This window comes from Amblyraja radiata, chromosome 28 (genome assembly GCF_010909765.2).
Source record: "Amblyraja radiata isolate CabotCenter1 chromosome 28, sAmbRad1.1.pri, whole genome shotgun sequence".
Lineage (NCBI taxonomy): Eukaryota > Metazoa > Chordata > Chondrichthyes > Rajiformes > Rajidae > Amblyraja > Amblyraja radiata.
In genome coordinates, this window is record NC_045983.1 from 11,244,787 (window position 1) to 11,269,933 (window position 25,147).

The 25,147-nt window shown below is 41.0% G+C and overlaps 1 protein-coding gene across 2 annotated transcripts in view; it reads left to right on the plus strand.

The window, feature by feature from the left end:
• vmp1 (vacuole membrane protein 1) overlaps positions 1 to 25,147 on the plus strand; it is a 141,817-nt gene that overhangs the window by 89,655 nt on the left and 27,015 nt on the right. For both annotated transcript variants that reach the window (XM_033045781.1, XM_033045780.1), the window contains exons 8-9: positions 14,346 to 14,426; positions 15,661 to 15,777. In XM_033045781.1, coding sequence (XP_032901672.1) covers positions 14,346 to 14,426; positions 15,661 to 15,777 — 198 coding nt within the window. The remainder of the gene's footprint in view (positions 1 to 14,345; positions 14,427 to 15,660; positions 15,778 to 25,147) is intronic.

The window sequence follows — 25,147 nt, forward strand, 5'->3', positions numbered from 1 at the left end:
CGTGGAAGGAATTATCAATATTTCTGGCCAAGGCCCTGCATTTTGATCCCGATGCAAAGTCTTGACCCAAAACATCAACAATTCCTTTCTCTTCCACAGATGCTGTTCAACCCATTGAGTTCAACCAGTTTTTTGCTTCAGGTTCCACCACCTGCTGTATGTTGTCTCCCAGAGATGAGAATCTCTTCAAATGATTCCTAGTTATATATTTTGAGATATTACAAGGAAGGAAGGAAGGTTGAATGTTTCACACTTTTTTGCTGCACATGTTGGAGTCCCAGATTTTTTCTTTAATCACACAACATTGCTGGGACAAAGCAGGCTAGAGTAGTGGAAACAGATGTAGAAAAATAAATCCCATTAAAATATAGTGTATGAGGAAGAGAATTGAAGTGAGACAATACTGATCTGGCATGGGAGTTTGCACAAATCACTGCCTTCTATGCTGCAAGATTACATTATTCTTATACCAATTGCCATATACCTACGATTAAATGACCCAGGTAGTTAATAAAGTAACTGTTCTGACCTGCGTAAGTAGTGTAATTAGCTGTAGTTCATGCTGACAACTGCAATTTTATTACTAAGGGCTTTTTTGCATTGTTTTCAACCCTAAAATTGAGATGTGTATCATATTTCACCAGCCACTCCAGATTCCATAAAAATATTACCCGCAATGATTATATTAATTTCTTTTCTTTTTTTCAATTTTATTTTTATTAGAAGTACATTAAATTACAGTAATACACACCACATATATCTTATTACATTTGTTGTACCCCTTCATTTTTTGAGCTTTAAGAAAGATAGAAATAAAAGAAGTAAGGAAAGTGAGAAAGAGTCGTGAAAGTGCAGGAAAGTGTTGGGAAAAGAAAGCCCATTAGAAAGAGAATTAGAGAAGAAAGTTAAGAAATAGACCCTAGAAAAGGAAGAAAGAAAGAGAAACAATCACTCTATTATAAAAAAAACTCCGCAAAAAGGGATATACCAAATATATTTTTTATACCAACCGTTACCAGATCCTGGCACCATTTAAAAAAAATAAATTACTATTGCACCTTATGCTTGTCCATAAATGCAGACCACGTCTGATTATATTAATTTCTTTGGAAGGCTTTACTCGAGGGATGACTCCGTTAACTGTCCAGACATTACAATGAAATGCTTAAGCTGAAGATACTTAACTCTAGGATGACAACACTGACTAAGGTGGATGATTAATATCTCCCACTTCATCTATCCCAATTCTCTTCATTATACAGCAGAGAGATTAAACTGGTGGTGTCAAACCAAGCCAAAAACCAGCCTGAATTAGGGATGTGGTAAGACCTGCAAACTATAGATCAATAAACCTAACATCTGTGGTCAGAAAATTACATGAAAGGATTCTGATGGATAAGATATACATGCATTTTGAAAGACATGGTTTGATTAGGGGTAGTCAGCATGGTTTTGTGCCTGGGAGATCATGTGTCACGAATTTGAGTTTCTTTGAAGTAACCAAGAAGGTAAATGAAGGCAGGGCCATTGATATAGTCTATGTGGACTTCAAGACCATTGATAAGGTTGCATGGGACCCAGTGAGGGCTAGTCAACTGCATGCAGAATAGACTTCATGGGAGGATGTTGTTGACTGTAATGGAATATTGTCTTTTGAAGAAGCCGGATGTTCCTAGAAGATTGGTGCTGTGCCCGTTGCTGTTTGTCATCTCAATCAAGGATTTGGATGAGAATGTACAGGCATGATTAAGTTTGTAGATTACATCTAAAATAGTGACCTCGTTGACTGTGAAGATGGAATTAAGAATTACAGCGGAATCTTGATCAGGTGGGCAAGTGGGCCAAGGAATGGCAAATTAAGTTTCATTTAGGTAAATGTTAAGTGATGCATTTTTGGAGGTGAAACGTGGAGAGAACCTTCATAGGGAATGGTAGGATCTGGGGAGTGTTGTAGAGCAAGGGATCAAGGTGTACGAGTATGGTGTTTGGGTAGGGAGGGTGGTGAAGAAGGCTCTTGGAAGGTTGGCCTTCATCAGTTAGGGAATTGAATATAGAAGTTGGGATGTTATGTTACAGTTCTATAAGATGTTGGTGAGGCAGCACTTGGAGTATTGTGTTCAGTTTTGGTCAACAAAGATATAAGATGCCATTAAGCTTTAAAGGATGCAGAGAAGGTTTGGAAGGGAGCTATAAGAAGAGTGTAAGGAGAGTCTGAAGAAGGGTCTCGACCTGAACGTCACCCATTCCTTCTCTCCAGAGATGCTGCCTGTCCCGCTGACTTACTCCAGCATTTTGTGTCTACCTTAGCTATAAGGAGAGGTTGGGCAGGAAGGACTTTATTGCACAGGGTAGAGGATTCATGAACTAGAGGCTTGGGTTTAAAGTGAGAAGGGAAAGATTTCACACAGGATGGTAGGTATATGAACAAACTGCCAGTAGTAGTTTAGGCAAGTACTATAAGAACATTTAAAAGACATTTGGACAGGTACATGGATAGGAAAGGTCTAGAGGGATATAAGCCAAATGCAGGCAAATGGGACTAGATGGAGCATCTTGGTCAGCATGGACCAGTTGAGCTAAAGGGCCTGTTTCCATGCCGTGTGACTCTTGACTTAAAGTACAATGTAGTGTAGCTTTTGTCTTCATCTACTACTTAACTGTTTACTGCTAAATGAAAGATGTTTTTTTAAACTATCATCTGGAACTTGAGGCTGTTTAAAGATCTGAGTGCTATATTTCATCTTGTCCCTGATGGTATTGTGTGATATTTTCTGCACTATAAAGTGACCATTCTTCGTGTATGTAGAGCACAGATAATCTGATTTTGACACTTTCCTTGCAGACCCAGGGCTAAATTGCGTGCCATCAAGCTACAGTCAGTAGGTTTATAGAGACACTCTTCATTTCCCAGTCCCACCCTGCTTGGTTTATACAAAAAGCAATTATCCCACCCTGTTTCTGTCATGGGTGATGCCAAGTGATTGGCACATGTTAAATGAGCAGATTTATAATCTCATGAAGCCTCAATATCAGAGTTGTTTGCTATCTTAAATGAATGAACTACTACCATTTTTAACAAGATGATCTGTTTTCTTAAAATAAATCTTGCTGAAGCATATTCAAATATTTTTTGGTTTTGCTAGTGGTAGCAAAATGAGTACATTCTGTACAGTTTTGATTCTAGTTGCCTTTCAGAGCATTTTTGCATAAACCCAAGAGAGAAAATTACTCATCTTGCTACTGCATGGCAAATCAAGATTGCGTACTATGGTTTTGGCTGTTACTGTAAGATGAGAATCAAAATGTTCACAAAATGACTAAAAGCCTGTCACACGCCTATGGGATTGATACTGTGGTATCTTAAATACGTCAAGACTTTTTCAAATTAGTTTAATTTGAGTAATTGAATTTTATATGTTTTGCATATCTTTCTTATTGTGTAGACCTGATGAAGTGAAACATCCAAATATCCCTAGCTCTAAATCTCCGAAAAGTCCAGCTTGAACTATGTAAGGTGTTCAAGAAGGAACTGCAGATGCTGGAAAATTGAAGGAAGACAAAAATGCTGGAGAAACTCAGCGGTTGCGGCAGCATCTGTGGAGCGAAGGAAATAGGCAAAAAAAGGGGTAGAGAGGAGATGATGTGACTGGTGATCGGATCACATAGTAGCTGGTGGACAAATTCACTTGTCACTTTTTTAAAGTCAGGAGCTTTTTGTGTATCATGAACTAAAAGATATTTTCAGACAAGCGTCTGAGCAGCCCATTATAGAGCCTAAGTAAGGGAAGTAATTTGGCAGGTTTCAACTTGCTTGATTGTCATAATTGTGCGTCAATTTCCAAAGGCCACGATTGTTAATCAAGTCCATTTTTCTAGGTAATAGAATGCTGAAAATTTTTGCTTTAAAAAAATTATTTTCCATAGTATCTGTTCTTCCTTTGCATTGCTTCATTTTTTAAACAAAAAAACTGATGTCTGGGCATTTGCATTACCTCATTAATTGTGGTTACCATTTGGTGTGATTCTCCCCCTCATACATGTCCTGTTGTCTTAATCACTGATGAATTTGCACTCGTATTAAACTGTTCAAGATTTCACCAGTTTGAAATTGATCACATTTTGAAAAAGTTTCGTTTTTGTAATTTAAAAAAATTAAGGTCTAAAGATGTAGGGGGTTTTTTCCATTTACTATTAGTTTAGTTTTAATTATTAAAATAAGGCTGAAGTGTCTTGGCAACCTGATGTATTTATTCCTTAACATTAAGAAGTGATGGGGAGAAAATGTTAAGACAAAGGCTCAGGTTTTATGGCAATAAACAAATAAATCTGAAGTGCTTTGAAGCCTGAAACAGTTGTGTTAATTTGGCAAACACGCTGAGAAATCTCTCAGTGTGGATTGAGTTACTTTTTTTTTGTTAATGAGAAGCAGCTGCAGTGTATGTGTAACCCTGAGGCTTTTTCAGTGAACCTTTACTGCACCCTCTGAAGTACAGTTTTGTCTGGGAGGATCACGTGGTTTCTGTGAAACCTCCTCCATTTCCAGTAACCGTTTGGACAAGGATGACTCAGAAGAGAAACAGCTTCCTCTGACCACAAAGTTGTTGAAGAATTTGTCAACGTGGACTATATAGAGTTTTATAGTAGTTAGCTGGAACTGCTGTGGTAAGATTGCATCAGCAAGGCAATAAGGAAACTTCCTGCTATTAAACTGTGTTACTTGTCTGGAATACCCCTACCACTGGACTTTGGAAAACCCAACTGCCTTGTGCTTATGGCTTTATGACAATTATACTTCCTTTGACTTTTGTTCCATGGTTTATTTTAAGCCTTGAATATTTTCCTATGTTAAAATATTACTCAATTATGCCATCCATCCAATTCAGCCTGATTTAACAACTTGCCTTAGTTTTTTTTACCTATGGAGACTATATCCAGTGGCTCAAGTAAAAATCTATTTGAAACCTGGCCTTGTTAAAGGTTGTTCTTTCATTTTGTCAACTCAGGAAAGTCCATCAGCTTGTAAGCATCCTTTTAACATCACTGCTTGTGTCCATCCATTTTTTCATCTATAATTTATTACTACCATTTAGTGGTATTTATGCTTTTTCTTTGCACTTGTGCAAACATTTGATTGGAAGCAATCCTCTAAAAATTTGGCGCTTTCCTCTGGATGAGCGATCAGTATTAAGATTTGCTTCAGGTTAAAGAGACAAGCATTTGGTCATAAATGAGTTAAGGTAAATGTTCAGTTTGTACAAATAGCAGGAAACAGGATATTTCTCCATCAAAGTTTCAGAAAGCAAAAGACACAGATTTAGGGAAGTAATGCATAAGCTGTGGTCAACGCAAAATTCAAAGCAAAGGCACTCCCTTGCACCTGACCTGAGAGATGGGCATTTTAAAACTCTACATTATATTTCTTCTGGAATTGGAGCGCAAGTGTATTGATCTAGTGAAAGATCATGAAACCCCCATGGTCACCTGGAACATTTTTAATCAGCTGGGGAAATCCTTGACAAAGAGCTTGGCCTGATATTTTGTGTTGTTACAAGGCAATCAGATATTTTTCAATAAAAAAGTGATTTTGAGATCAGTATGCTATTGTTACCAAAATTGGCAAGTCAAATAGAGCCATAGAAACTAACAGGATGGAAACAGACCCTTCAGCCCAGCTCGTCCATGCTAATCAAACTGCCCCCATCTAATCTGGTCCCATTTCCAAATCGTTCTAATCCTTTTCTATTCATGTACCTATCCAACTGTTTTAAATGTTATAACACTTGCCTCAGCTACTTTCTGTGGCAGCTAGTTCCATAAACTCACCATTCTCTGGATGGAAAAAATTGCCCCCGGGTTCCTATTAAATCTTTCCCCTCTTACCTTAAACCTAAGCTATCAAGTTCTTGATTCCCATACCCTGGGGAAAAAGATTGCATTCACCCTCTCTATGCCCCTCATGATTTTATACGCCTCTATAAGGAATATTGCAAGGAATAAAGTCCGAGCCATCCCAATAGCTGAGGCTCTCAAGTCCTGGCAACATTCTCATAAATTTTCACTGTGCTCCTTCTGTCTAAATGGCATCTTTCCTATTGCAGTGTGACCAAAACTAAACACAATGTTCAACTTGGCCCTCACCAATGTCTTGTACAACTGTAACATAACATTCCAACTTCTATATTCAAGCCTTTGATTAATGAAGCCCAGCATGCCAAATGCCACATTCACTTGCATACTTGCAATGTCAATGACTTGCATACTTGCAATAACAATTTCATGAAAATGGAGAAGGTCAGTACAGTAATGGCTAAAGAATGTTGAAGGATAGATGGACCTAGGGGTTCCTCCATGCTTCCCTGAAAGTGGCAACATCGGTAGTGAGGGTATTAAAGAATGCAAGTAGCACATTTGCCTTCAAAGGTTGGGGAAGAGACTATAAAAATTATTACGTTAGGTTGCCACTTCACAAAACACTGGTTGGACTGTCCTTGGAGTTTTGTGTGTGGTCTGGTTGCCACACTGTACGATATGTTCACGCGGTAAAGAGTGCAGAAGGGATTCACCAGGCTGTGGTCTGGATTGGTGGACATTAGTTAGGAGGACCTCGGGGGGAGGGGAAAGGTTGAATATGGTGAGTTTTTTTGGTCAGGGATAATGGAGGCGGAGGGGTGACTAAATTGAGACCTAGATATTTAAAAAGTGGTGATCTAGTTAGGATTTTTTCTCATGATAGGGGTTTCAAAAACAAGAGGGTGTGAGTTTAAGGTGACACAAGGAGTTTTAAAGGAGATCTTAGGTCAATGTTTTGTGCACAAGGCTATCTGGAACTTTCTGCCCTAGTGCAGTCAGTAAAATTACTAATTTCAGAGGCAGTTAAATACAAGTTACACAAGACATCACCAGTGTGGACAGATATTAATAGTGCAGATAGACAAAAAGGTCTGCATGGACCTGGACAAATGGCATGTTTCTATGCCATCCAACTTTCTCCATGACACTGACTTGGCTCAAGTTAGGGTCTTGTATATTGTCAGCTGTACACTGGATTAATATTCGGAATAAATCGGGAGACCTGTAGAACATAAAAGTATGGGGTACATTTTAAAATTACTTTAAAAATTAGCTAATTTTAAGAAAATGCACCTGCCAAATTCTATTAAATGCTACCATATTTAAATGCACAAAATGGAGGTTAGTTACTGCACAAATCTTCCATCATGGAGCAGTTGATTACTGCTGGTAATGTGTTACTCCACAACTGTTTTCAACTTTAGTCTGCCGTTTGAACTGACAAGGAAGAATTCCCGTACTTTTTAGGCTTGTTACTTTTTTGCCCATATCAGTTATGGGAAATTTGATAAACTACTTCCTTATGCGTCATTATCTAGCTTAATTAATTTAAGGGAATAATTGACGGGAGACAAAGGATTTGATTGCCTGCCAGTCCCTTTGACTGTGATAAGTGTGTGCTACTCTTGGCATAAAAGAGGGAGGTGAAACATTTGGAAAGAGAAGAAGGAACAGAGATGGGCAACGCCTTGTTTTAAAACCTAAATAAATTCAGAACAAAAATTCAAATCCTCAGTTTTGCATTTGCAGCTGAACACCTGCTAAACAAAGATGGACTTTAATAATATGCAGCTGAAGACAAATTTAGACTCTCGACAATGAAAGTGAGACAGCTCTGCTCTTTTGAGCAAGGTTAGAGGACTTTCAAGTTGTAATCTTGCATCAGGTCAAAAATGAGCTAGCTGAGGCGCTAACTTTGAATGCAGTGATCTTGCTTTTACTGGTAGTCATAATGTTTGTTTCCATTACCTAAGTACATTTAAGAACATGTTAAGCTTACAACGTGCAGGTGCTTGCGCAAGTCTGTTCCATCGCAACAAAATGGGGACAGCCACTGATTTTGCGATGGATAAACGTGTTATATGAAATTTTGTAGAGGATTATTTAGTGATAAATAACTTTATGGTTACAATGATCTGAGAGAGTGGTCTCATTTGCAATATGATTCTCAATAAACATCGAGACAGTCGAAAATGTTTTGAAGGCGAGATAATAGAGGGTTAACTTCTTGTGATTATTCTATAAATGTGATTTAATTATTCAAGATAATTAAAATTAAACAATGACTCAGCAAAGTTTGCAGGTTGCAGCACATTACACATCTGATGAACTTTAGATTAGTAAATTTGGTTTAGCTAGGGTGGAGTGTGGTTTCATGTTCTCTTGGTGCAAAATGATATGCTGAAGGTCATTTGCTAAACTCATTTACTTTCTGTAAACACTGCTAAAGTAGGTTTGTGAATCTGCTTTCTCATGGCAGATAATAGGACTTTACAAAGTAGCTAAATCGTGTAAATAGTTGAATTTGGGCAGCAAAACAATCACCAGTTAAATTAAGATATTGAATCTATCACAGCTCAAGAGCCTCGCATTATTCAGAACAACAACCTATCTTAATGTCAGCAAGGCGAAAAGGTTGGTTGTTGACTAAAGGAAGTGGGAGGTGGGTGAACACAACCGTGTCATCAATGGAGTTGCTGTAGAGTTAGTCAACAGCTTCAGGTTCCTCGACATTCATATCACCAGCAACTTAACCTGGTCATTTTACACTGATGTTCAGATCAAGAAAGTGCATCAACATATTTACTTCCCGTGGAAAATTAGATGTCTTGTATGTCCACAATACTTTCTCAACCATATAACAATTACAGCATGGAAACAGGCCATCTCGGCCCTTCTAGTCCGTGCGAACACTTATTCTCCCCTAGTCCCATCTACCTGCACTCAGACCATAACCCTCCATTTCTTTCCTGTCCATATAACTATCCAATTTATTTTTAAATGATAAAATCGAACCTGCCTCCACCATCTCCACTGGAAGCTCATTCCACACAGCTATCACTCTCTGAGTAAAGAAGTTCCCCCTCATGTTACCCCTAAACTTCTGTCCCTTAACCTCTACAGATACACTGCAGGAAATGTCCTGATATATCAACTGCTCTGTTCTTGACTGCCTGAAATTGCAGAGAGCAGTAAGCACAGACTTGTTCACACACTTGTCTCTTTCCACAAACATGTCCACCTACTCGATCTGTGACTCTTAAGCCCCTGTCCCACGATGCTAGTTCATCCAAGAGCTCTCCTGAGTTTAAAAAAAAAAATCAAACTCGTGGTAAGTACGTAGAATGTACGTAGGACCTCGTGGATGTCCCGTAGTGGCTCGTCATGCGAACGGCAGGTACTCGGGAAACGCAGTAACTAACGGCAGATACTCGGGAAACTCTTGGACATTTTTCACAGTGTTGAAAAAACTTCACGAGTTACCGCGTTTCCCGAGTACCTGCCGTTAGCATTATGAGCCGCTACGGGACATCCACGAGGTCTTTTTTTTTAACTCGGGAGAGCTCTTGGGTGAACTCGCATCGTGGGACAGGCCCTTTAGCCTTACTAGTGAAATCTGTTCCCATGTCTTGAAAGAATCTAAACCAAGATGTGTTGTCATTGCCTTCATTTCAGTCCGTTTTCATGGTGCTTTGCTTCACGAAGGAAAAAATTATCATCAAGGACGCCTGTGACCCTGATCATTCACTTTTCTCTCCTACCTTTTGAAAGAAGATACAAGAGCTTGAAATCCCAGAGGTCCAGACTTAAGAATAACTTCTACCTCACTGCTCCTATTTTGTGTTCTTCAGTAACAAATTATACATGTTATGCTACATGGCAGTGATGAGCTATTGAGCGTTTTACAAGTTGATGAATAATCATACAACTATGCTGCACAGCAGCAAGGCCTTTGGTTCAACTCGCCCATGGCCACCAAGTTGTCTGAACAAAAGTCAAACAAAAGTCCTGAATGACTGTTCCCAGGTTTAAAAGTGGAGTTTTCCCAACTGTCACTCTTCCTTTTGCCAACATTAAATAAAAAATCAAGTAATCATTCCCTGAACCACAGGAGGTTGAAGGGAGACCTTATAATGGTTTATAAAATCATGAGGGTCTCAGATAAGTTGAATAGGCACAGACTTTTCCAAGTTGGAAAAGGATGGAGGTGTCTAAAACTATAGGGCATGGGTTTAAAATGATAGGGGAAAGTTTTGAAAGTTACCCGAACGTCCACGTTTTAAGAAAAATCGATGATGCACTAATGGAATAACCTACCAAACAAAATGATAGAGGCAGTTACAATTATGACATTTAAAAGACTCTTGGATAAGTATGTGGAGTGGAAACATTTGCGAGGATATACTCCAGGCATAGGCAAGTGGGTCTAGCTTAGGTATGCAACTTGGGCAGTATGAAGGAGTTGGGCCGAAGAGCCAGTTTCTGTGCTGACTTGCTATAAGACTCGGCCTTATCAGTGAGATATTTCCCATCACTTAAAAAATCTAAACCAATTTGTGCTGCAAAGCACCAGAGACATTAAAAAAAGTTTTGTTTAGATATCATCTATATATTCCATGTTGGGTTCAAGCAATATTTATGGTGTAAATGTGCCAGAATGATAGAAAAGCTTACGGATTTAAACTGCATGGACAGATTGTAAAAATGTGTTTAATTCTCATGAGTTTACAGGGGTAATTAATCAGTGTGTTTAAAATGAAGGAATTCAATGGATTGGATGGACAGTAATAATTCCACTCGGTGAAGGATCAAGGTCAAGACGAAACCAACCCCTTTTGGAAATAAATTGGGAAGTGACTTTGCATGCTGGTGGACATATATGGCATCTTTCACCAACACTTCTGGAAGCTAAAATAATTGACATTTTCAAGACTGGATTAGTGACTTTATTTTTGTTACAGCACGGCATTAAAACAGAGGGACCAAAGTTTAATAAATTTAAGGACAGATCAGCCTTGATTTAATTGAAAGCAGGGTAGATGAAAGGAGCTTTAATGATCCACTCCAAAAATATCTCTCTTCAATTTAAATGCCTCGCATTCAAACTTTGGTCAAATCTAATTGACACAAGTGCAACTGCCTCACGGCTTAATTGACCAGGGTTAAAACCTAACGTCCAGTGCTGTATGTGTGGAATTTGTATGCTCTCCCTATTGCCATGTGGATGTTTTCCAGGTGCTCGGGTTTCTTCCAGCAGTCCAAAGATATGCGACTTGGTTGGTTAAATAGCCACAGTAAATTTCCCCAAGTCTTGGGCGAGTGGTAGAATCTACGGGAAGCTGGTTGAAATTTGGGGAGAATAAAATGAGATTGGTGTAATTGGATCTTGATGATGGTCATGGCTTGAGTTGGATCAAACGCCTTGTTTCTGTCTTGTATGATTCTGTAACAAGGTTTTTGTTACAGAATAATTGACAAGCAAATCAGTCTGAAGAAGGGTCTTGACCCGAAACCTCGCCAATTCCTTCTCTCCATAGATGCTGCCTGACCCGCTGAGTTACTCCAGCATTTTGTGTCTACCTTTGATTTTACCAGCATCTGCAGTTCTTTCTTAAAGGTTTCTTTCTTTATGTACAAAAATGAGACAACTTATTTCTAAATAACTTGGATCCATGTTCATAAATGTAGGTAAATGTAATTATAAATGGTTCCATAAATAATTGCTGAGACCAGAGAGATTTTGGGATGAATGTCTATATTTAATCTGGTTGATGAGTATCCAACCAGATTATATATAGCAACCTACAAATGATTGTTGTGCCACAAGGGTAAATGCTATTCTCTACCTTACAAAGTTTGCTCTACTGTGATCAAAACATCCTACAAAGTCTCCTACATTGCTTTACAAAACCCAGAAGCTGTCTCCTTTAGTATTGTAATCTGTGGGCTTTGATATTCTAAATTCAGCATTACTTATTACTGTTACAGTTTCAACTCATTTAACATGCCTATTTTCTGAAATTCTAATAATTTTCTACATTTCCCCGTGACCCTTCCCACTCCCACTGTTCTCCATTTGCATCCTTCCTCGCACGTTACTCAGACTGATCACCCTCCATACCTTGTTGCATCTGCCCATCACCCCGAACCACCTAGACTTCTCCCTTGGTTCACCTTTCCCATAAACTCTCACACAGATATCATCCCTCCCTTATCTGGTTCCATCTATCACCTACCAGCCTCTGTCTCAATCCTTTCCCTTCCATGCCAACACCTTACTCCACACGCAGAACCAGCCAATTTCCGTCTACTAACACTCCTCCGCCTAGCAGAGCTAGTCCTTCGAGACAAGTCCCTCTAGTCCTCACCTTCCACCCCATCAGCCGTCGCATACAGCACATAATCCTCCAACATTTTCGCCACCTCCAACGGGATACCACTACTGGCCACATCTTCCCACCTCCACCCCTTTCAGCTTTCCGCAGAGACCGTTCCCTCCGCAACTCCTTGGCCAACTCATCCCTTCCCATCCAAACCACCCCCTCCCCAGGTACTTTCCCCTGCAACCGCAGGAGATGCAACACCTGTCCCTTTACCTTCCCCCTCGACTCCGTCCAAGGACCTCTACAGTCTTTTCAAGTGAGGCAGCGGTTCACTTGCACCTCCTCCAACCTCATCTACTGTATCTGCTGTTCAAGGTGTCGACTCCTGTATATCTGCGAGACCAAGCATAGGCTCGGCGATCGTTTCGCTGAACACCTCCGCTCTGTCCGCCTAAACCTACCTGACCTCCCAGTTGCTCAGCACTTTAACTCCCCTTCCCATTCCCAATCTGACCTTTCTGTCCTGGGCCTCTTCCATTGTCAGAGTGAGGCCCAGTGCAAATTGGAGGAACAGCACCTCATATTTCACTTGGGTAGCTTACACTCCAGCGGTATAAACATTGACTTCTCTAACTTTAAGCAGCCCTTACTTTCCCTCTCTCTCCATCCCCTTCCCAGTTCTCCCACAAATCTTACCGTCTCCGACTACAGTTTATCTCTGTACCTCCCACTCCCCTGACATCAGTCTGAAGAAGGACTTCGATCTGAAACGTCACCCATTCCTTCTCTTCAGAGATGCTGCCGGTCCCGCTGAGGTACTCCAGCATTTTGTGTCTATCCTGACTCCATCTGTTTCCTGACCCGAAACGTCACCTATCTATGTTCTCCTGAGATGCTACCTGACTCGCTGAGCTACCTCTTTATGTTTCCATCTATTACTAGTTGTCTCCATGCACCCTTGCACTCCCCTCACCTGGGTTCATCGGCCTACCATTTCTACCTCTCCCGAACCACCTACTGCCCTTTGTCTCACCCCTCCTTCTCACTTCAAAATATTAGATATCATCCATCTAGTGTTCAGTCCTGATGCAGAGATGCAAAATATCTGCCATCACGTTGCCTCTGCAGCTGCTGCTTGACCAGCAGCTGCTGAGTTCTTGCATCAATTTACCTTTTTACTTCAGATTCCAGCTTCGGGCCGACCACTCGTATACTAGTTCTATTATACATCTATCCTGCACACTAGGAACAATTTACAGAAGCCAATTAAACTACAAACCTGCACGTCTTTGAAATGTGAGAGGAAATCGGAGCACCCAGAGAAAACTTGCGCGGTCACAGGGAGAACGTACAAGCTCCGTAGAGACAGCACCCATGGTCAAGATTGAACCCGGATCTCTGGTGCTGTAAGGCAGCAACCCTACTGCCGTGCCACTGTCCCTTTTGTATCTATCTTTATCTGTAGTCTTTTGTATCCCCATTAAAATATGTGCGGTATTTGGCAAAAGTGTGGTCACAAATCTGATTACACGTTGATCACCAGATCCACTAATCTCCCAAACACAATTTGTCTGTATATTGGCAATGAGGCAATAATAGGTGAAGACCAATCCGTCTGAAATGTGTCCCCACTTAAAATGGCACTTGTTCATTCCCTCCACAAATGCTGCCTGATCCACTGACTTCAATTCAATGATACCTTAGTTGAGTTCACAGAGTTCCTCGAGCAGTTTGCATTTTGCGCAAGATTCCAGCATCTGCAATTCCTTGAGTTTCCAAATATAGGAGGTAGTCATTTAAAACTGGCGTATAGGAATTTCCTCTCACAGAGAAAAGTGAATCATTTGAATTTTCAATCCCTGAGAGGTTAGATTGCTGGAAGCATTTAAGGAGACAGTAAATACATTTTTTAAGATTTGTGAATAAAGGAAATGTGGAACTGAACTGACACTGAAGAAGAACTGAGACCTGGGAAAGATCTGGCATGATCGTATTAAACGGTAGGTCGGAGAAATCTTACACGTCCACAGGTCACAGCCAGGTGCCCTACTCCTATTTTCTTGCTCAAACATATTGTAATATTAGTAATAATATTGTAATAATAAGCTTAAGAATTTTGTACTTTCCAGAATTTTTTTAAGTTTTGCTGAACATGTTTTTTCTTTTCATCAGGGTCTTCCAACCAGAGCGAGGCTGGCTGTTCAGAACTTGGTACAAAGAGTTGGCTTCTTTGGCATCTTGGCTTGTGCTTCAGTAAGTAAAACATGAAAGTTAATAAATCCAGTAATCTATTCTGGTGGATTGGTGGGGAAATAAAATAGTGCCTCTATTGAAAGAGCAAATGTACATTTATGCATAGAGCAGAATCCTGCCTTACGATTTCAAATGCTACTTATGTAAGTCGCTGAAATGCAGTGCATGGAGATGTAGTCATTAGGTATTTTATGCATAACAACATTCTACAAACAAGATATAAATGAATGATCATTTGATTGTTTTTAAATGTTGGCAGAGGGTAGGTTGGTAGCTGAGAAAACTCCCTGCTTTTAAAACGGGACCACCACCCAGGACTTTCATTTAATGCATCAATCTATAGAATGTCATCTTCAAGATTGCCAACCTCGCACAGTAAAACACTTCTGACTTCTGATTTTTCATATTAGATTTTCCCTTGTACAATTTGCAGTGGACAACTATTGTTTTATGACTCTGTTGGAGAGGATACGCAATTGTAAAAAAAAAATTCACTTTATAAATTTATCTTTTTAACCATGACAGCTTGTTTCTTTCATCACGGATTTCCCAATTCCTCAAACTATTTTGCATCTTGAGATATTGTTTAATTTGTTTTCCCAAAAATAAATTCACAGAAACATTGCCATAGTGCAATAATGTTCAGAAAACAGAAACTGTAGTTGTAAAGCTACATGGTCTTAATATAGAAATAATTTCTGCAATGCAGAACTTCTTCATCTTGCGTATGGCGTGCACAGCCTAAAGCTGTAGGACAACCTGTTCTATTTGATCTTATTTGATTGTGCACGCCAGGTTGATTGCATTCGTCGAAACAGGGCGGACCACGTGAAGGTTGCAATCTCCCACCCCAATGTTAACTATAGTCTCATGAATGGAAACGCGTTGGGGAATTGAAAGTAATTATTTAGGGAATGGTATTACATTTCAAACCTGAAAATAATTTAATCCAATTTCAACATCTAAAATCATGGTAATATCAATTTGTTCCTATCTAACTCTGTTTATGCTATACTTCTAATAAACATAAATATGTCATTATTGTATCAATTAAATAGACAAATCAGAGTTGGGATAGAAGCAGCATTACCTGTGTATAAGATGTACATTTGCCTTATACCTGTACTATATTCAATATTAATAGTAGGTAGTATAAAAGATGTTTTATAATAGTATAACGTTCTCTACAGATAACTACTTTCTCACCTTTGTCCCTTGTTTTGATGTGTTACAGATTCCTAATCCCCTCTTTGACCTGGCTGGAATAACATGTGGACACTTCCTTGTTCCTTTCTGGACATTTTTTGGTGCGACTCTTATCGGAAAAGCTGTCATAAAAATGCACATCCAGGCAAGTGTCTATCCAGCCAATTAGCATCTAAATGTTGTGATGTTGCAGTTACTTGACTTTGTACTTTTGACTTTTAATTTATCTACCTCTATTTGAATGGCTCATTGATTTATTTTGGGTAAGGATTTTATCCCCAGCCTCTTTTTGTTAAATTATACTGAGAAAGGAAACTGGGAGCTCTGTGTTAAAAGAGGGTAAAACATGATATTTAATGGAGCAGCTAATGGGATTGGAGAATTAAGGGGAGAGTTGCCCACTGTAAATACTTTCATGTAACACACTCTGTAGGAAGAATTTATAGCCAGTCAAGAAATAATTTTCTCGGCCATGGGGAAAGAATGAGGTATTGAATGGTTGCTTTGCAAGAAGTCAACATGAGTTCTGTAGGGCAACTCCCACCTCAACATCAACTCCTACGTCAACCAGGACCTCGACCCATTACAGTTCGCCTACCGTCACAACAGGTCAACGGAGGATGCGATCTCACTTACTCTCCACTCTGCACTGGACCACTTGGACAATATAAACACTTACGTCAGGCTGTTGTTTATAGACCATCATCCCCTCCAAGCTGGTTACCAAGCTCACGAAACTGGGTCTCTATGCATCCCTCTGCATTTGGATCTTCGACTTCCTCATCCACAGACCACAGTTTGTTCGAATTGGCAGAAATACTTCTTCCTCATTAACAATCAGTACGGGAGCACCTCAAGGCTACATGCTCAGCCCCCTGCACCACTCAGTCTATACTCATGACTGTGTAGCCGGACACAGTGTGAACTCCATCTTCAAGTTCGTGGATGACAGTACCGTTGTTGGACGAATTACAGATGGTGATGAGTCAGAGTATAGAAGTGAGATCGACCGATTGACCAATTGGTGCCAGCACAACAACCTGACCCTCAATATCAGTAAAACCAATGAACTGATTGTGGACTTTGGAAGAGGAAAGATGAGGACCCACAATCCTCTTTATATCAACGATACGATGGTGGAGAGAGTCAAAAACTTCAAATTCATGGGCGTGCATATTTCCGAAGATCTTTCCTGGACCCAGCACACTGATGCAATTATAAATTAAGCACATCAACGCCTCTACTTCCTGAGAAGATTACGGAGATTTGGTATGTCAGCGAGGATTCTCTTGAATTTCTACAGCTGTACAGTAGAGAGCATATTGACTGGTTGCACCCTGGCCTGGTTCGGCAACTTGAACACCCAGGAGCGGAAAAGACTGCAAAAAGTTGTGAACTCTGCCATGTCCATCATCGGCTCTGACCTCCCCACCATCGAAGGGATTTATCGGAGTCGCTGCCTGAAAAAGGCAGCCAGCATCATCAGAGACCCACACCATCCTGGCCGCACACTCATTTCACCCCTGCGATTGGGAAGAAGGTACAGGAGCCTGAAAACTGTAACGTTCAGGAACAGCTTCTTCCCTACAGCCATCAGGCTATTAAACACAACAACCTCAAATCAGCTCTGAACTTCAATAGACTATTATTATTATTATTATTATTATTATTATTATCATTATTATTATTATTATTGCACTACTATTGTTTGTTATTTGAGTATTTGTGTGTGAATGTGTGTATATATGTATATGGAAATATTTTATATATATGTGTGTGTGTGTGTAATATATATGTGTGTATATATATATACGGTGTGTGTGTATATATATACACACTGAACTTTTTAATCTCGTCTATCATATTGTTTACAGTGTACTATGTTTACATATTCTGTTATGCTGCAGCAAGTCAGAATTTCGTAGTTCTATCTGGGACACATGACAATAAAACACTCTTGACTCTCTTGAATATGGCTTCCATTTTGAAGCTGTAATAATTCTGAATTCTTTAAAAACTGGAAAAACCTTAAAAATATTGCAGACAAAAAGACTGCAGATGCTGAATCTTGAGCAAAAAAACAAGTACCGGAGGAACTCAGCACGTCAGGCAGCATCTGTGGAGGCAAATGGCCAGACGCTATTTTGGGTTAGGACCCTTCTTTAGACTGATTGAGTATGGGAGGGAAAGCTGGATAAGAGAGGTAGGTGTGGGGAAAAGTCTGGTAAGTGAGAAGTGGTTACAGGGGAGGGGGGGGGGGGGGTGACAAAGGCTGGAGGTGAAAAGGAGACAAAGGGGTGTTAGATAAGAAAGGAGGAGTGAAATGTAAAGCCACAGGGTGGGATTTGGTTGCAAAGGCATGGGGAAGAGAACGGCGGGGGGGGGGGGGGGGGGATAAAGGCAAATGGGGTCTTGAAGATGGGGAATGTTGGGAGATAAGCATAAGGAAGAGGGGAAAGGACGGGATCGGGGAATCTTTTTTTTAAAATCAGTATTCCTTCGAATTCTCATTTATAATGCAATATATTTGGCAAATTTTGTGTATTTGGTGAAGAGACAAGGTGTTTGTTTAATTCTGCCATTTCCATATTACTCATTATAAATGTTTCTGTCTCTCAGTATAAGTGGCCCACTTTTGCCTTTTTTAAAATTTATATCTATAAATGCTCTGAGCACAATGTTATGTTTCTTGCTAGTTTATTCTGATATTTATCTTGCTTGTCTTTAGCATTTTCTTGATCCTCTGCTGAGTTTTAAAGAGCACCCCATCCTGCTTCTATTACTGGCAACTTTATGCCTTTTCCTTGAAGTTAACAATTTTCACTTATCTGTCAGCCACAAGAGAATCATTAATGCTGTTGGTGTTTTCATGACTTCAGTTTAAAAAAAAAAAAAAAAAATTAAAAATAATTTAAAGTTATCTGTTGCTTGTCCACTGCCGTGCCTGAAACTGTATTCACCCATACAACTGCCGTGAACTCTTCTCTTATGCCTTTGTAGTTTTCTTTGTTTACATTGAGATTGAAACCAGCGTCTTAATGTGAAATTTTATAACTTTATGGTTATTCTAACACAAAATCACCATGACATGATTATCAATCGCCCATTCTTCAACGTTAAAGCAAGGTTATGAATGCCCCATCAATAGCGCATACATACAAATGAACTGGGTGGTTTTGCTCGCTGCTGTGGGGGCTGCAGGCATCACCTACTGTATGGGAACTTGGTTCACACCCACATTTCCGACTTGCGAACTGATCAGGTTACAAAATGTCACCAGGGACCCTGCCTTAGACGGGAGGACGTAACCTTTTTGCTCATGGATTCTCAATATGGTGAACTAGTAATGAAATACATTCCATGGATTCTTCATCCACCTCATTACGGCAAATTCGGTCCATTGAGTCTATATATAGCTTTCCAGTTGCCCTTGATTACTTTAGCAACCCCTTATGTGCATCTCTAATTTTCTAATTTATAACGCACCCAATTTTTTTGCCTGCCTGTGCAAAATGCCAGAAATATTTCGTTTTCCAGCCACCCAGCAGCCACATGTCCATAATGGCAGTTAGATCGTAACTGTTTACTTACATTTGTATCATTAATTTAGTTGAGACTGCTGTGAGCATTCAGGTACAGCGTAATTCTTTTTTTTTTTCATTTTAGCCTGATGCTTTAATTTCCCTCAGCTCCACTGGTTAACTTGTTTTTGCCATCTTTTCATGTTTCTTACTATGTTTCTGATTTTGCCTTTTCCACTTTATTTTTGTCCTGCCAGAATTCCTTTTGAGGTTTGCAGTTTATTAGAGGTTTTGGTGACCTGCCGGATCTCTTTAAACTTGTCAGAAAGTAGAGGCACTGGCTCATTTTCTTCATGATTATATCAATGTGCTGGGCTCAGGGCAGGTTATCTGAGATGTTAACGCCTGGGAATTTGAAGCTGCTACCTCTCTCCACTGCCGACCCACCAATGAAAGCCGGAGCATGGCTTCCCAACTTCCCCTCTGTAAAGTCAATGATTAGTTCCTTGGTCTACTGTAGTAGATGTGGAGTAATGGGGTGTTATTTCAGCACCACTCAACAACATGTTCTATCACTCTCCTGTACGCTGACTCATTGCACCCATGATAATTTTTAAAAATAGCGCTAGAGGGCGGAAACATTTTGCAACAGACACGGGCAGCATCCAGGAACTAGCTGTAATCTTCTTTAACAGCACCAGCAAGCACACCGCAAGGGTATTTACAGCATATATGCTGAGATGTAAATCATCCAATTTGGATCGGTCTCACCTGCTAAAACTTGTTCCAATGCCTCACATCTAATTTCCTTGCTCCTACATCATCTCTCCAAAATACAACTCTGTCTGTGCCACTCTCTGATTTCTTTACTTATTATCATGTGGTACATGAAGTGATCCTGAGGTACTACTTTTCAGGTCCTACAGTAAATTCAGCCTCTAGGATCTCATCTCTTTTGCTCTCTGTTGTTGGTATTGAAAAGGACCATGACATCCAGCTGTTTACCCTCCCCTTTCAGGATAAGTCATAATAAAAGGAATACAGATGCTCCCCGATTTACGATGCTTCGACTTACGATATTTCGACTTTACGATGGTGCAAACGCTCGGCAACGGCAGCGACTGCGCGTCACTTCCGGTCACGTGATCAAATTGTATTAAATGTGTTCTCGACTTACGAAATTTTCATTTTATGATGGGTTTATCGGAACGTAACCCCATCGTAGGTCAAGGAGCAGCTGTACTTGCACACTTTTGACCTCTGATCTTTTCTAGTAACAACTAGCCTAAGATTCTACCAAACACCTTCCTAACTGTCTGCTAAGATTCTACCAAACACTTATAATTCCTAAAATTTGCTTTTTTAGATTTTTTCCCCAAGTCCGCTTTGCATTTCTGCACAACATTTTCCATGTGCTTGCCCACTGGCCAGTGTGCCTTTTTATTACCTATTTACTGCTTTCCTTCACAGTTAGCTTTGAATCATTTGATGCAGTGCACTTACTTGCCTCCAATCTGACAGAGATTGCAAGTAGCTGGAGGTGCAAACATCTTTGATCAGTAGAATGTCTCCATTTTGAGCTTGCCACCTTGGAAATAACTCTGTGTTTGGTACCTTATTAAAAGCCTTTCAAAAATTGAAAGACCAATTGTTTCCTGGTCCATATTCAAGCATTTTGCGGCCAACCTAAATGAGTATGCTACTGCCGTCACAGACTTCATCAATAAGTGTGTCGAGGAATGCATGCCAAATATGACAGTACGAATGTTCCCCAACCGGAAACAATGGTTGAGCTGTGTGGTACATTCCCAGGTGAAGTCCAACTCTGCAGCACTCAAATCAAACGATCCCAAGTACAAGAAATCTATTTACGATCTTTGCAAAACCATTAAGAATGCCAAGAGGGAATTCTGGATCAAGCAGGAATCCCAAGAAGAACTCCACAGTCGCCTGTTAGTTATGGTAAAGTTATAAAGGACTGCAAAATGAAGTCAGACAATATCACTGGCAACAGCACAACTTTCACTGATGCGCTCTGTGCATTCTATGCTCGCTTTGAACAGGCCGGTGAAATGATATCTTCGCTCCAACAGCACCTACAGTCACTGTCGCACACATCAGATCAGCTTTCCTGTACATGAACCAGCAGAAAGCAAATGGCCTGACTAGAGTCCTTGCCACCCACCTGGGTCCTCTATGGGACAGCAGGCAGGAGTATTCACGGACATCTTTATTCTCTTCCTACTCCATTCTGAAGTTCCCACCTACTTTAAGGTGATCATTATCATGCTGGTGCCAAAATAAACAAAGTTTGCCTTAATGACTACAGTTCAGCAAGTCTGGCACCTGCCACCATGACATGCTTTGAGATGCTGGTCATGGTGCACATTAACTCCAGCTTCCCAGTGAGCCTTGATCCACTGCAAATTTCCTACCATTGCAAGACGTCCATGACAGACTGGACCTCCCTGACCCTATAATCATTAACGGTGACCCTATAATGGTGATTGGCCTCATCAGCAACAACGATGAGTCGGCCTATAGGGAGGAGGTCCAGCTCCTAGCAGCATGGTGCGCTGACAACAACCTGGCCCTTAACTCCAAGAAGACCAAGGAGCTCATTGTAGACTTCAGGAATGCACACCCCCATCCACATCAACGGGACGGAGGTGGAACGTGTTTCCAGCTTCAGGTTCCTGGAGGTCAACATCTCCGATGACCTCTCTTGGACCCACAATACCTTAACTCTGGTCAATAAGGCTCACCAGCGTCTCTTCTTCCTGAGGAGACTGAAGAAGGTCCATCTGTCTCCTCAGATCCTGGTGAACTTCTACCGCTGCACCATCGAGAGCATCCTTACCAACTGTATCACAGTATGGCATGGCAACTGCTCTGTTTCCAAGCACTGCAGAGGGTGGTGAAAATTGCCCAACTCATCACCGGTTCCTCGCTCCCCTCCATTGAGTCTGTCCAAAGCAAGCGTTGTCTGCGGAGAGCGCTCAGCATCGCCAAGGACTGCTCTCACCCCAACCATGGACTGTTTACCCTCCTACCATCCGGGAGGCGCTACAGGTCTCTCCGTTGCCGGACCAGCAGGTCCAGGAACAGCTTCTTCCCTGTGGCTGTCACACTACTCAACAATGTACCTCGGTGACTGCCAATCACCCCCCCCCCCCCCCCGGACACTCCTCCCACAGGAAAAACACAATGTCTGTATAAATGTAAATAGATTTATTTATTGAAATCATATTCTATGTCGCTCTTCCAGGGAGATGCTAGCTGCATTTCGTTGTCTCTGTACTGTAAACTGACAATGACAATTAAAGTTGAATCTGAATCTGAATCTGAATCACTGGAACATCAAAGACACCTATTATTTATTGACTCTAGCACTACCTACAACACTTTGATCCCAACCAAACTCCTCTCCAAACTCCTGGACCGAAGAGTCAGTTCCCCTCTCTGCAACTGGATCTTCGACTTCCTGACCAATGAACCACAATCAATGACAAGAAAGGACAAAAATTCCTCCGCGATAATTCTCAATACCCCTCAAGGCAATGTACACATTCTTGTAAATTCTGTAATGCGCTGGATATTGAACAATGATGACAGAGTACAGGAAGGAGATGAGCTGAGGAACACAGTGTCAAGACAACAACCTCGCCTTCAAGTCAGCAAGACAAAGGAGCTAGTTATTGTTTTCAGAAAGCAGGGTACTGTACATCAATTAATGGTGTTAAAATGGAGATGGTTGAGAGTTTCAAGTTCCTAGGAGTAGATATCACCAACAATTTATCCTAGACCAACCAGATTAAAGCTGCAGCCAAGAAGGTGAACCAACGACTTTTACCAATTTAAGATTCTTACAGATGCACAGTAAAAACCACCCTGCCTGAATGCATCGTAGCTTTGTTTGGCAACAGATCTGCCCAAGACGACAAGATGTTGTAGAGAATTGTGAATGTTGCCCAGTCTATCACATAGTCTTCTTATCATCGACTCCATTTGCACTTCATGCTGCCTTGGGAAAGCAGACAACATAATGAACGACCTTTTTCACGCTGGTCATTTTCTCTCCTCTCCCATCGGGCAGAAGATACAAAAGCTTGAAAGCACATTATCACCAGATTCAGAAACAGCTTCTTCACCTCTATTATCAGACTACTGAACAGTCCTCCCATAAGCTGGGATCTGACGAACTTCCAAACTACATCATTGCGGACATTTGCACTTTTTCTCTGTATTTATAATGTTGTAACACTATATTCAGCACTCTAGTAATTTTCTCTTTGCACTTCCTGTTGTACTTGTGTCTAGCTTGATTATTCCTGTATAGTACGATTTGACTCAAAAGCACACAAGCAAAACTTTTCACTATATCTCAGTACACATGACAATAATGAACCAATACCAAACAAATAACATTACCTCTTATTAGCCTTTAAAGATCTTGCGGTTAACTTGCTTATAATTCTATTTTCTCTCTTGGAATTAAATGTAACATCTCCAAGCTGGGTAGCAGAGTGAGCTGCGAGGAGGATGCTATGAGGCTTCAGGGTGACTGGATAGGTTTGGTGAGTGGACAGATGCATGGCAGATGCAGTATAATGTGGATTGGATATAATGGGAGGTTATCCACTTTGGTGGCAAGGACAAGGCGGCAGATTATTATCTGAATGGTGTCAGATTAGGAAAAGGGGAAGTGCAACAAGACCTGGATGCCCTTGTACATCAGTCACTGAAAGTAAGCATGCAGGTACAGTAGGCAGTAAAGAAAGCCAATTCTTTGGCCTTCATAGCGAGAGGATTTGAGTATAGGAATAAGGAGGTCCCACTGCAATTGTACAGGGCCCTGGTGAGACCACACCTGGAGTATTGTGTGCAGTTTTGGTCTCCTAATTTAAGGAAAGATATTCTTGCTAATAAGGTAGTGCAACATAGGTTCATCAGGTTAATTCCCGGGATGGCGGGACTGACATATGATGAAAGAATGTATTGACTGGGTTTATATTCACTGGAATTTAGAAGGATGAGAGGAGATCTTGTAAATATACAAAATTCTTAAGAGATTGTACAGGCTAGATGCAGGAAAAATATTCTCAATGTTGGGGAAGTCCAGAACCAGGGGTCACAGTGTAAGAATAAGGGGTAGGCCATTTAGGACTGAGATGAGGAAAAACCTTTTCACCCAGAGTTGTGAATCTGTGGAATTCTCTGCCACAGAAGGCAATGGAGGCCAATTCACTGGATGTTTTCAAGAGAGAGTTTGATATAGCTCTTGGGGCAGATTTTAGAAGATTTTAGTACCAGCTCGAAGGGCCGAAAGGCCTACTCCTGCACCTATTTTTTATGTTTCTCTCCATTACCACCGGGTGGCGCTTCGATGGCAGCCTTGCCTACATTCTGTCTGTCCTTTTCGTCTTTCTTTTGTTATTTTTAGTGTTTAAAAAGTCTGTGTTAATGTTCTCTGGTTTGTTTTCTGTGAGGGGTAGGCGGGGGTTCGGAGAAACTTTATTTTCAATCTCTTACCTTGCCGGAGATGCGATTGTTTTCCGGGTCATATCTCCGCTCGCTCTGCAGCCTAACATCGTGGAGCTGGAAGCCTTGCTCGGGACTGACTTTGAGCTCCACCGCGGGGCGTGGACTTGCCATCGGAGGCGATTCCTTGCCTGGGATCGACGCTTCAACCGCGGCCTGCGGACTTTAACATCAAGGAGCCCGCAGTCTCGGGTAAGACTCCGACATCGGGAAGCTCCAAAAGCCGCATACGTTCGACTAGCCCCAACCCGGGGTAGATCGCCTGGAGCGGGGGAGCTGAGATTCCCCCCCCCTCCTATGCAGGAGCTTGATCACCCCGAAGAGGAGGCCTGCCGCCGACTATGGGAGTAAGATCGTCCCGTCAATGGAAGGTCTTAGAGGCCCCCGTCAATGGAAGGTTAGAGGCCCCCGACCATTGGAGGAATGTGGAGGAGTCACTGTGGTGGATGTTTA